Source organism: Triturus cristatus, chromosome 3_2 (genome assembly GCF_964204655.1).
Source record: "Triturus cristatus chromosome 3_2, aTriCri1.1, whole genome shotgun sequence".
NCBI lineage: Eukaryota > Metazoa > Chordata > Amphibia > Caudata > Salamandridae > Triturus > Triturus cristatus.
This window is the reverse complement of record NC_140584.1, coordinates 29,643,193-29,655,472: the sequence shown is the minus strand read 5'-3', so window position 1 is coordinate 29,655,472 and position 12,280 is coordinate 29,643,193. Positions and strand designations below refer to the sequence as shown.

Genomic DNA, 12,280 nt, shown 5'->3' with positions numbered 1-12,280 from the left:
ATCTCCAGTGCAATTCAATACTGTCATCAGGCTGCGGGCAAACCTTTGGATAAAAGGGCCCGGGCTCATTCTACGAGAGCGATGGCGTCTTCAGTGGCTCTCTTTGCTGGAGTTGCGATCAAGGACATTTGCAGGGCAGCAACGTGGAGCAGTGTACACACTTTCACGAAGCACTACTGCCTGGAATCGGTGGGACGAGATGAAGCTGCTGTTGGTCAAGCAGTCCTCCGGAATCTTTTTCAATGAGAGGTGAGCTTTCCCTACAATCCCTCCATCCTGGTAAGCACATTTGGTTTCAGTAATGATTGTTTTTCTGGATTACCATGTACTAGTTTTTTACTGTGAATTGAGATGGTTATGTGATGCCAAGTGTCTACCAAAATGTGCTTTTCAGATTTACTGCTAGCTATTCTGATACAAAGCATGAGAATCTATGAAAGTTCCAATACTGGGGTAAGAAAACAAGTTACTTACCTGTAACTTTGGTTCCCCAGTATTGGTAACTTTCATAGATTCTCATGCGCCCACCCACCTCCCCTGGGAAAGCTCTGCCGGTTTACTGAGGTAGTGGCTGTTGGCACAACGGCTACGAAAATCTGAGGCTCTGAGCTCTCTCAGGAAGGTTCCAAGGGGTGAGGCTATGCTGATTGGTCCTGGCAAAAGTTTGGACTCTTTTACACAAAGAGGGTGATATACTACAAAATGAGATGAGGCCTAGGCCTATTTTTCTCTTTTGTTTTATGGTTATACATATATATATATATTATATTTTTTTGTTACCGAGGCTCCCATTCCGACGACGGGGAATGATACAAAGCATGAGAATCTATGAAAGTTACCAATACTGGGGAACCAAAGTTACAGGTAAGTAACTTGTTTTCATACTAGGACCAATCCGGATCTGGCTGTCAGTGGCTGAAAAAAATGCAGTGCTGTTATTTTGCATCTAGATGGGGGATGCTTCTATTATAGACCTGTTTATGCCTTTATCTTTGTTTCTGATGGATACGTGTACCTGCAGGTTTCTCATCTTGTGAATTCCCTCAGTCATTTAGCTTGATCCAGAACAATTGCAGCTGCTTACCAGCACTGACAGGTGATGTTGCGTAACTCCGACCAGAGTCACCGACCCATTTCCGAATATAGGTCACAGAGGCATATAAGAAGCTACCCTTTGAGCTCTTCCTTTATCTGTACCCCGTGACATGCTTTGGGAGCACCTTTCTTTATTTTTAACCAGATTCTCCCAGATTATTCTTAGTACAGTAAGAGTATTGTTACTTTAATTTCACAGGCTTCAAGCATGGTGATGCCAGTCCAAAAAGATGTTGAGTCAAGATCCTCACAACACATATCTTTGGTGTCTTGGTCTGCAGGACAACTTCAGGTCTTGTGATAATAGTGGTCTTATGCACTGCAAGGTGATAATGTAGAGAGATGGCAAGCTCTTCATGGTGCAGGCCTGGAGACGTCTGGACCAGCCCCACTCCAGATCTCCTTCGACAAAAGAAATTTCTTGCAGGATGCACAAGAAATATTACAAATGAAAGCCCTACCCTGGTGTTGCTGTCATTCCATGGATAGGTCTGAAACTTGAGACATCTTTATCTGACTCTGGTCTGATGTCATCCTCTGAGGGATGCTCAGATGTTGCACCAAGAGTTTAAGGTGCCATCGCCTTAAGGGAGAGGCTTTTACCTATGGCATGTTCCACAGCTTCATCTCCTTTCTAACACCACGCTATATCCTCATGTGACATTTGAGTATTTTAACAGAGCCACCCCAGAGCCCCTGGACTGAGCCGCTAAAGGCTTTGCCAATTGTTTTGGTGCTGCCTTTGGCACTGCTTTCTAAGCTGCTGGCATTGACTCTGACTTCAACTCCTCCTTTCTTGAATGCAAAAGCTTTTTAAACCAAAGTAAGGGAGAATCGCAAGCATTTTTTGATGATATCCACTTGTGCGACCCTTTGCTACACTCTCAAGTGTTTGCCACAATGCATTCCCTCTTTGGCTCAGATTCAAATGCCACACAGATCCCATTGATTGTTCATCCTACTGATGATGACGATAGTGAGGGAGCTAATGTCTTCCCTTCATAGCACACTGATAATGGCCTTTATAATGACTTACAAAATGCTTGTGCGCTGAACACCTCACCTGAGACAGACCAGGTCTGTCTCTGGTTCTTCTTCTGAGGTTGTTATGTCTTTTACATAAGTGATCCATAAAGTGATTGATGTGCTGGAAGTTTCTCTTCTGGTTCATAGCCTCTGCTACCTTTTAATGGGCTTTCTTGGACCCTGTACTTGCTGCTTAGGACAAGCCCTCCTCTGCTCCTGCTGTTAAGACACAGGTGGCCAGGCATCCTAGGCCAGTATTGGGAGATCCCACATTTCTCTCAGCCATCCCTTCAGCTACAATTTTGTAGTTGTATGCTTCTTTGTCCTACCAGAACTTCAGTTTTTCCACTGCACTCATCTTGTTGTAGACTCCAGTTGCATTGACACAATGTGGGAAAGGGTCATCTCTACAAGTCTCTACAAGTCTCTCCATGTTCTTCTACAGTGCCGTCTGCTTGCTGGCGAGCTGCTCATGTGCTTTTTGTGAGATGTCTCAACTGGCAATGAGTAACCTGCTGGATTATATGTAGGTCACCTTCAGACAGCTTATGAAAGATAGCTAGGATGCTTCCAAATACATTTACTACTCTGGGCTAGACACATCCAGTTCCGTGGCCTAATTGATGGGCACAAACATGGCCATTCATTGCCATGCCTGGCTGCTTCCCCCTGGGTTTTTGGGGGACAACCAGGTAAACCTGATAGATATGTTGGTGTGTTTGTCTGAAGGCTGATTCAGAGCTGGAGCGCATTCAACCAGAACCATGCCACAGCATGTTTACTGGGATTAGCATCCTTGTGGTGCAGTACTTAATTTGTAATTGAATAAGTGCCAGTGACCTTGTCACGAGACCACTGCAGTTGGCACCACCCATTGCAAATGTCATTGCTACCAATGGCAGTTCAGACTTTTATACATAAAAAATGATGAGAATCTGCCCGTCCAAGCTATTCTTGAATTAGTCATGGTGGCTGGTATTAGTCATTTTTTATGTATATAGAATTATCAAACAACTGACGTTGTCTTCATCATAAAATTCGACAAACAACGCCACCATGGAGCAGGCTATAATAAGTGCCATTGCCAAGCACTGGAAGCTACCGGCTCAAATTAACCACATATGTGGTGTAAATTCTACCAGAAATACTGGAAGCTCCTTGATTTTCAAGGGGGCATCCTTAGTGGCATCCCTCTCAGACTGTTCAACAGTTGCAGCAGTTTTTTCTTGATTTCAGGGACCAAGGTAGTGCCTGGGGCAAGCATCACCAGCAACAATAGTCCTAGGCTTGCTCCTCTTCTACCCCAGCTTCAAAACCACTATTGTTTCCACAAAGGCAAGCACAAACATCTTATGGAGTGATATATGTTATACACGTTGTAGATAATGGTTACATCTTTTTCTTTTCAAGAGATTTATCCCCACTTTCCTCATGTTTGCTCCACCACTTTGGCCATCAAGCTCAGATCTTCGTCAAGAAGGTGCTGTCATTTTTTAGCAAGAGGGCCATAGTGTTGGTGCATTAGGTGAAAATAGACCAAGGATATTACTCCCGCTACTTTTTTGTCCCCATGAAGGACAAGGGCCTTGACCCATTTGGAATCATCGTATCTTGCACTAGTATCCCAACAAGAAGTTCAAGATTATATCCGTGCTCAATTCCTGGAGGACTTAGGATCTGTGTACTTGATGGTGTTCCTTGATCTGCAAAATGTGCATTTTCTGCAGTCACATAGGAAGTGTCTGCTCTTTTGATGGGTTCCACTCACTAGCAGTTTGCAGTGCTGCCCCTCAGTCTTAGCTCAACGCCTTTGGTCTTTACACAGGTCAATTTTCGGTGAGACTGACCTACAAATGATATGTCTGTTTTTGTACCTCGATGATTTGCTATTGAAGGCAGGCTCACCTCAGCTGGAGTCATACCGCCTATATAACAGCATCTAAAGTTCTAACGTATGTCCATCTGTCTACTTTTCATTGGGGCAGTGGTGGAGAAAGTGGATTTGATGGTACGTCCTCGTGCACAACACATCTACATCTAGGACATTCAGGTTATTATATTGATGTTTCGTGTGGGGCCATGTCTTTCTCCTCTGTAAGTCATGCAGCTCCTAGGACCCCAGACCTCTTGCATACTGCTTATTGCCCTTTCCCAATTGCACTTCCAAGTTCTTCAGCAGTGCCTCCATTTACAGGGGGTCTAAGGCTGCAGATTCTTTCAGACAAGATTGTGAATTTTATGGAAATGTTAATGTACCTGCATTGGTGGGAGGAGCAAGCTCAGTGACCTTTGGCAAACCTTTGTCTCTGCTGCCAGCAGTTGTCCTGGTTGTGAGATTGGCTGAATCTAGCCTCTTTGGCGAGTCGGAGCTCCACTGTGGAGCACAGGTTCTGCATCATCCTTCAAGCTTCAGGCGATTCAGTTGGCCTTCTTGGTGTTTCTGTTCTCTGTAATCAAGCTACCCAAGTCCTTATGCACAATATAACTGCCATGGGAGTTCTCATCTCTGATGCCTGGAAACACTGAGGTAGTAGTGCTTGGCCAAAACTCATGATGTTTTTCTGCTTGTGACAGGGTGGACGACCTGAGCATGTGTCATCTTCATTATCACAATTAATGTCTCCATCTGAAGAATAATCAGTCAGTCTTCATCCTCTGTAGTGTGCCTTCTGGGCAATGCTCATTGTCTACCATTTTGCTGCTTGCAGTTCTGTTGTTCACGGCCCTGAAGGATGCATTTTTCTTGAGATGGAACTTTGGTCTGCATTATGCATATTCAACCATTCCTGTAATACCCCAGGTTCTGAAGATGCTCGTGAAGGACAATGTGCAGTTGATGTTGCATTTGGCAGGACTCGGAGGGTATGGTATTAAGATCTACTTTTCCTCTCTGTTTGCCCTCAATTTCCACTCTGCCGATACCTCCTCTCACACTGAAAAAGGCAAAGTACTGCACTCAAAACATTATAGCCATACCTACATGTGTGGCGATTGAAGGGGGCTATTTTAGTGAATTCAGTCTGACCTCAGAGGGATTGGCCATCATCTCCCCGCTTCGCACTCTCTCCCTGAAAGCTGTCTATTCTGGCTACAGATTGCTCTTTGTGACATGTGGGGCTAAGAAGAGATTTAATACATTTTGGGCACCGTTGTTATCTTGCTGTTTGCACTTCTTTGGCCTTACAAAGCTTTGATGTAGATACAGTGAATAATTATGTGTCAACTTTGTTGCCTTTTATTTAACAGCTTTAATCGGTCTTTTGAAGATTCTGACCCACATGTTTACCCCTTCTCCTTTCACCATTTCCCAGGGGGAACTTAATTTCATTCTTTTTTAAGGAGTTTATTATACGAGACAATGCACAGTTAATCTTTGAGGATACGAGTCAATGCACAGTTATTCTTTGAGTATTCCTTCTCTGAAAGCTGTCACCTTTGCCCTTAGAGTCAGCGGGCTGAAGGCCCTATCCATTCATCCTCCAATAATGTCATTCTTCCCAGACAAGTTGGTGCTTTGGAAGAGGGTGTCCTTAATGCCTCATTTGGTTTTCCCATTTGAGGACAGGCAATACCTTACAAGCATGTTCCCGTCTCCGCATTCTACCAAGTAGAAAGAGAGTTTGCATTGGTGTGGGGCACAGTTTAGCTGTTCTGGTTTTTTCAGGTACCAAAAAGAGCAAAGCGGTACAGAAGGCCATACAGTCCCACTGCTTAGGCCTTTCATTAAGTTGTGCTATGCCCTTGCCAAGAAGAAGCCTCCTGCAGACATTAGGGGGTTTTCCAAGAGAGGTAAATCTGCTTCTTCGGCATTTGCAGGGCTTTCGCATTTTGAACATTTGTAATGGTCTAACTTGGTCTTTAGTACACACCTTCACTATATCTTGTGTTAACACCAATGACTTTTGGGATAGTCATTTTGCCGATCAGTGCTGCACAGCTTTTTTTGGTATCATATCCTTAAATTTCCTTGTGATTCATAAATTGATGAAATCTGTGAGGAAAAGTATCCATCAGAAGAAAAAGTGACTTACCTTCTGTAATTATCTTCCTAGTGGACACTCTGCCTTTCTGGTCTGAAGAATGGCCATGCAGATGTTGAATTACAAGGCTCCAAGTTAGTTTTGTTGTATAAGCTGCCATCATTCTATCTAACATTGTCAATCTTGTCTTCACCTCTGAGAGCTTGGAAAAAAAGGTTGGGAACTGATGTTAGTGCATAGGGTGGTGCCTTTTATGCCTCCATGACTTCACATCTCTCGAAGGGTCTAGCGCCATAGCCAGAGCTATGCTGCACAATCTTTAAACCTTGAGTACTGGTCTAGAGTTCCTGGATCCAGTACCTTTACTGTGAATGTTTGCGAGAGTATTAACTGGAAACATTGTTACTGAAGGCAAGTAACTTTTTCTGTTCCACCGATACTGCTCTTTCCAAAAGTGTGATTAACACATTTTAATTGTTTTTCAATTGGCCCATAATCAGCACCATTAGAATTTTCAAAAGAATTGTAGTGGTAGCAATCCATTTCGGAAGATGATACATTTAAATGTTTCCATATATAGAGGATACTGGAATCAAGCTATCCTGGCTGAAGAGGGGTGATACCCCTAAACCGGTCCTAGGATGCGTGTGACTGTCCTTTGAAAGAACTGGCTTTGTCAATTCACCAGAATGTTAAAAAGCATCTATGAATAGCTTGTCAAGGCCCCTTTTCCTAGGTAGCGATGCTATTGTGCCGCTTCATAATACCTGAAAGGATCAATAGGCGATGGAGGATATTTAATTTAACATCAGCCACTGGTAAATGTCATATTCCCTAATGCCAAGTCTCTCATACTTTTAATTGAAGTGTTTGGAAGATCAGTGGAATCAGTGCATTGGGAATGAGGAACACAAATTCATGTTATTAAAAGTAGTTTACAGCCATTCTCCAGTGGATGAAAACAAACATATTATGAAAGAAGGACTGTTGGAAAAGTATTTCCAACAGTCAATGCCCTCCCTCCCAATATTAACAGATATATCTCTCCTCAGATCTAGAACATACAAGAAAGATCTTTAGATCCATGGGGCCAGGTCCCTAAAGGACATCCTGTATCATATCAAAATACTGGATCGTAGGTTAGTTTACTTGGCCCTGAAAACCCTCAAACCATCATTGAAGGTTAACTACATGCTGATTCAGATGGACAACACCATGGCCAGGTACCACCTGAAAAAATAGAGGGATTCTCATGTGTGCTATATCAATGGAAGCTCAAACCACATGCCTTTGGCTAACAACGCACAGCATCAACCTCATGGCCATTGATTTACTTGGAGTTAAAAAAAAATAGCTGAATTCATTAAGTAGAATCATCTCTGAAACCCATAAATGCGTCATCATGGACAATGGTCCAGCCAAATTTTCATTGAATGTCAAAAACATAAATAGATCACTACCTCAGAAAATGTAAGATGGCAATACTGTGGCATTTCCCACAGCTAAGGAAATTATGCCTTGATCAGCTACTAAGGGCCTTACCTTCACACCTATCCTTCAATACCTTAATATAGATCAGTTTAATTTGTCATAAAAATAATTAAGTAGAAGGCCTCAAAGGCTTCCTAGACGTCTGATGCCTGTGTTGCTGAAAGACAGGGTTGTTGAATGGCTAGGCTTCCTACATTTGATCTGACCTTATGTCTCTTCCTTTCACCACCCTGCAATGCCTGGCCTTTACCTCACTCTTTAAGGTTCTTTTTCATCCATGCTTTCTTCTTTTGTCACTATTTTCCTGTCTTTCACTTTATTCTTCATTCTCCCTTTTCTTGTTTTCTGTTCTCTTGGTGTGGATCAATGTCTGATGAAAAGTAAGTCCAAGTCCCCGAAAATGAGTGCAGGTGCCTACCCCATGCAGCCACCTGCAAACATTAAGCACTGGATGGTGTCATGAAGTTTAGTTATGTGAAGACAAGAATACTTTTAATATAACCAAAGAGGCCTAGTCATTGGTTAATAGATCTGATTCACCTATCAGAACAACTACACAAGTGACTGGCATTTATGCCCTGGGCAGAATATAGCATTAACACTTACATTCACTGAGCTTACTTAATAGACTGATTCCTGACTCTCTCCGATATTGACAGTTTTGTCTCCCACCATTCTGCCTCTGAACATTGAAATAAGCTAAGAGCCCTTTTGCTATGTCATGTTGTACATTTACATGGAAGAGTTTATGTACGTCAGCCAGTTTAAGATGGAATGTGGAGTGTAATATTTTTGTGCGAGAAAACCAATTAATGATGCCTAGGTTCTCAAAAGAAATGTTATATGAATGATTAGGCTTCCTTCTTTGGCATGATCTCCCTTTTTGAAATTTGCAAGCAGAAAACATCTTTTTTGACACTGACTTCAGAGCATAATTTTAAGATGACAACCTAATTTGCATTATCCTCAGTCCTGTTGGTGAATTGTTCTCTATTTTTCCAGGCATTATAATCTTTAACTAAACCTTTCCATTCTGCCTAAGATAAACGTTAATACCTCAAATTAGAGAACTGTTGATACTCACATGTAATGATTCTCTTTTGTGGGTATGTGTATGTGTTTATATACCCGCCCCCCCAACACCCCCGTTTAGGCTTGTTTTGTGTTATCCCTTCTTGCTTCCCCCTAACCTTGACCTTTACATTTTGTTTAAGCTCCACCAGATGTGGGACAGGCACATGCATGTTTTAGGACATCTGTATAGACCTAAATGAGAACTAACATGCTTAAGGTTCTGGAAAAGATTGTTTCTTAGGACAGAGCTAAATAGCTTGGGTAAAGGATGTCCCCAATGACCAATGTCATATTATCACAATGAAGGGAAAATTGTGGACCGCCTCTGGTACCGATAGCTATAGTTGGCAGGCTGGAAAAACCCTGCAGTGTTCAAGATGCTCTCCAGACTGTGTAAAATTCTCTACCAAACACATCGATATAGTATACCAAAAGTGTGGAACCATAACCTGTATTGCTGCCTGTACTCGCCACAAGGAGTGATGCTATTGTTTCAGTTAGAATCCAGTTAATATCTATTTGTTATATGTTTTTCTTCATTCTTTGTAGCAACTCCAGAGATTCAAATGATGACCATACCTCCGGGCCAGTTTGTGATCACAGAGGCACCGATGGGTGCTCCTGTCAGCACAGGTCAGATGAAACCAGTCACTCAGGTAGGGTGGAAATCTGCACTTTGTGATAACCACGAGGTAAATGTTTTATTATGTTCTGTAGGGGAGCATGGGAAGCGTTTACTCGTAGGAGCGATTTTGAATATTTTAATGAGAAAATTGGGGAACTTCTGCAATTTCTAGAAGAGCTTATTTGGAAAATCTAAGTTCTTTATCATAGAAGTATCTCTGGTATCCATAAATAGTAGAATATCTCCATGCAAGTGTTGGATCACCATAACACTTTTTAAAATATATATTTTTATGAAAATAGTACTTAAAGAAAACATTTCTATAATTGGCAACGTTTAAAAAAAATTCGTTGTGAAAACTAAATCCATTCAGCCAAATAGAAGACAGCTTACATTTGACTGAAAAAATCTGCAGGGGTTACTGGGCCCAACCATAGGGGCTGTGACCTTTTACTCCTGCTGTCCCGGGTCCTGACCTACTATGAGTCCTGAGTAACTGGGACGATTACCACCCATTTCAACAGCTGACTCTCAGTGGTAGAGGGTTGAGTATTTCAAAGCTCCTTGAAGAGGAGGTAACTGTAAGGCATACACAGGTGCAAAACTCAAAGTACAAACAGTAACGGCAGTAAAATGATTGTCTAGTCAAATACTTGCTTGTATGAAAAAATTAAGCATTTTAATATAAACACACAAAGCATAGAAACAAAGCACTGAATAATCCCCACGGTCTCTTAAGGTTGGTGCACTAGCATTGTCCGGGCGGAATTCATGAGTCTCTCCTTCCCTTCTAGTGGGGTTAATTATTCCTCATTTAATAATGGAGGCGACTTCCAGATGTGGCCCTGGCTAGTCCCCACACAATCATGTCTACGTTTCGCCTTCAGAGTCAGTGTTAGGTGCTAAGTTTGTGCACGTCCCCAGCAGGCCCAACAGCCTAGAACAGTCTTACTGCAGCTAGCAACCACAGGAGAAACAGGGTACTTCTTTGCTGGCTCCGGTTGTCCATTGCTGAGAAACAGTGACCTCTCGGGGTCATTTCCTGATGACATGTCAGGCCTTCTCAGTTTTTGGGCAGCCGTTGTCAGTGTCAGACGTCCTCTCTCGGCTCCTGTGGCAATCGGTAAGTGTTCATTACAGCATACGTGCCACGATGATCCAGGGCAACGGCCCTGATCTGATTTCACAGAGGCCCCCTCCTGGCAAACGGGGATAGACTATTTCAGCTTGCACATGGGTGATGTCCTTATCTTCATGGTGGATCCTCCCTTGTCACACAGGGGTTGCCAAAGTCTGCTCACGCATGGGTGACAGCCTTATCTTCACAGAGGCCCCCTTCCTGGTTCAATTGGGATTGCCATCTTTTGCGCACCCAGGCGACGGCTCTATTGATGCCCCTAGCTTCACGGTTGCCAACTTCAGCATGCACACAGATAATGGCCCTAGCTTCTCAGTGGCCTCTTCCTGGTACATAGGAGTGGCCAACTTAACCACTCACCAGGGCGAAGACCCTAGATTTACGGTGGCTGCCTCCTGTCACACAGAGGATGCTGACTTCAGCTCTCGAAATGAGGGGCGCCAATCTCAGCTCTCACAAGGGGCGACGGCCCAAGATTTTTTAGATTAGACAGGCGGCCCACGTTGTAGCAGCGGTCCCAGCTGGACCAGGCATCTCACACTTCATTCACTGGGATCCACTTGGCAGGATCCGTGTAAGGTCACACTCCCTCCAGGCATTCTCCTCCTCACAGGGTCTGCTGGTCTTTGCAGGCAAAAGGCTTGTGCTCCAGGGTCAGGGCAAGTGGTCTCGACTTCCTTGGTGATGGCTCCTTAGCTATCAGGTAGACTAACAGACGCTGATCCCTAGTCCTGGTTACAGCACCTAGAAGTCTTGTTGATCTTCCCTCCTGATGAGCAGTACTGTTGAACAACTTACATGGCTCATGCTCCCACTTTTACAGTCAAAATCCAGACACTGATGTGATTTGGCGTCTGTTTTTTTTATATTCCTTTTGTGGGTGTCATCTTATTTCAAGTGCCCTCTCCTCTGCCATGTCCTTTGTCAAAGGGACAATCTACCAAAGCAGGAGTGGCTCCAATTTTGATTGACCCACAACACAGGCCAAGAGAGCAACCCTAGATCACGCCTGGCTGTCAGCCTCCTCTGAAATATGCTGATAAAGGTTCAAAGGCCTAAGCTTTGCCCTCATTCGTGATTCCCAGGTCCTACAGTGCCAGCCTTATCAGACACACCATCTCATTGACAATGAGCCCAGGCCCCACTGACCAGTAACTGTTTCTGAATGAAAGAAACCTTGGATGTGCCCATAGGAGGCTCGGTTCCCCTTTCTTCATTCAGCGTGTTCCCATCGCCGCCCTCAAGAATCTCAGCAATCCGCATCTCCTGTTTGGGGGTTGCAGTCTTCACCACCGCTAGCCTATCCAGATCCTTGGCTTCTAAATTGGAACCCACAGGCCTCAATGTTATGTACCATGCACAGGCACACATACATTCTAGCATGCACACACTTACGTATCACTTGTCTGGTGCTACACACAATCACAGTGTAGGCCAAAGGGGAATTAAGTGCACAGAAGTGGAACTTTGCATGAGTGAGCCAGTAGGCACCACTCCTGTGATACAGGTAAATAGGCCTGTTCACACTACTGATCGCTACTAAACACAAAACGGATATTTAGCCACCACCGCACTCGCGGCACTTAACACTTGGCAAGGGCAGTAGCCCTTACCATTACGAGAATAGTTATTGGTGCGCCACCTCCCAGTCTTAAAAGACAGTATTACAATGAGATAGGCCTAAGTCATGGTGCGCATCCATGATCCCTGTTCGCCCCTGACCAAAAATCAGTAACAACTACCTAGATATCCATGCAACTGGGACACCTGCTGCAGGTGTGCACATCTGTCTCCATGCAGGGAACTTTTCCATTTTAATTACTGTTTTACTTGGGAAAATGTGGTCTCTTA

The 12,280-nt window shown here is 43.7% G+C and overlaps 1 protein-coding gene across 3 annotated transcripts in view; it reads left to right on the top strand.

The window, feature by feature from the left end:
• The window catches only part of PRDM10 (PR/SET domain 10), a 1,096,800-nt gene that overhangs the window by 966,064 nt on the left and 118,456 nt on the right, over positions 1-12,280 (top strand). For all 3 annotated transcript variants that reach the window (XM_085647206.1, XM_085647205.1, XM_085647207.1), the window contains one exon: positions 9,216-9,322. In XM_085647206.1, the coding sequence (XP_085503332.1) occupies positions 9,216-9,322 (107 nt within the window). The remainder of the gene's footprint in view (positions 1-9,215; positions 9,323-12,280) is intronic.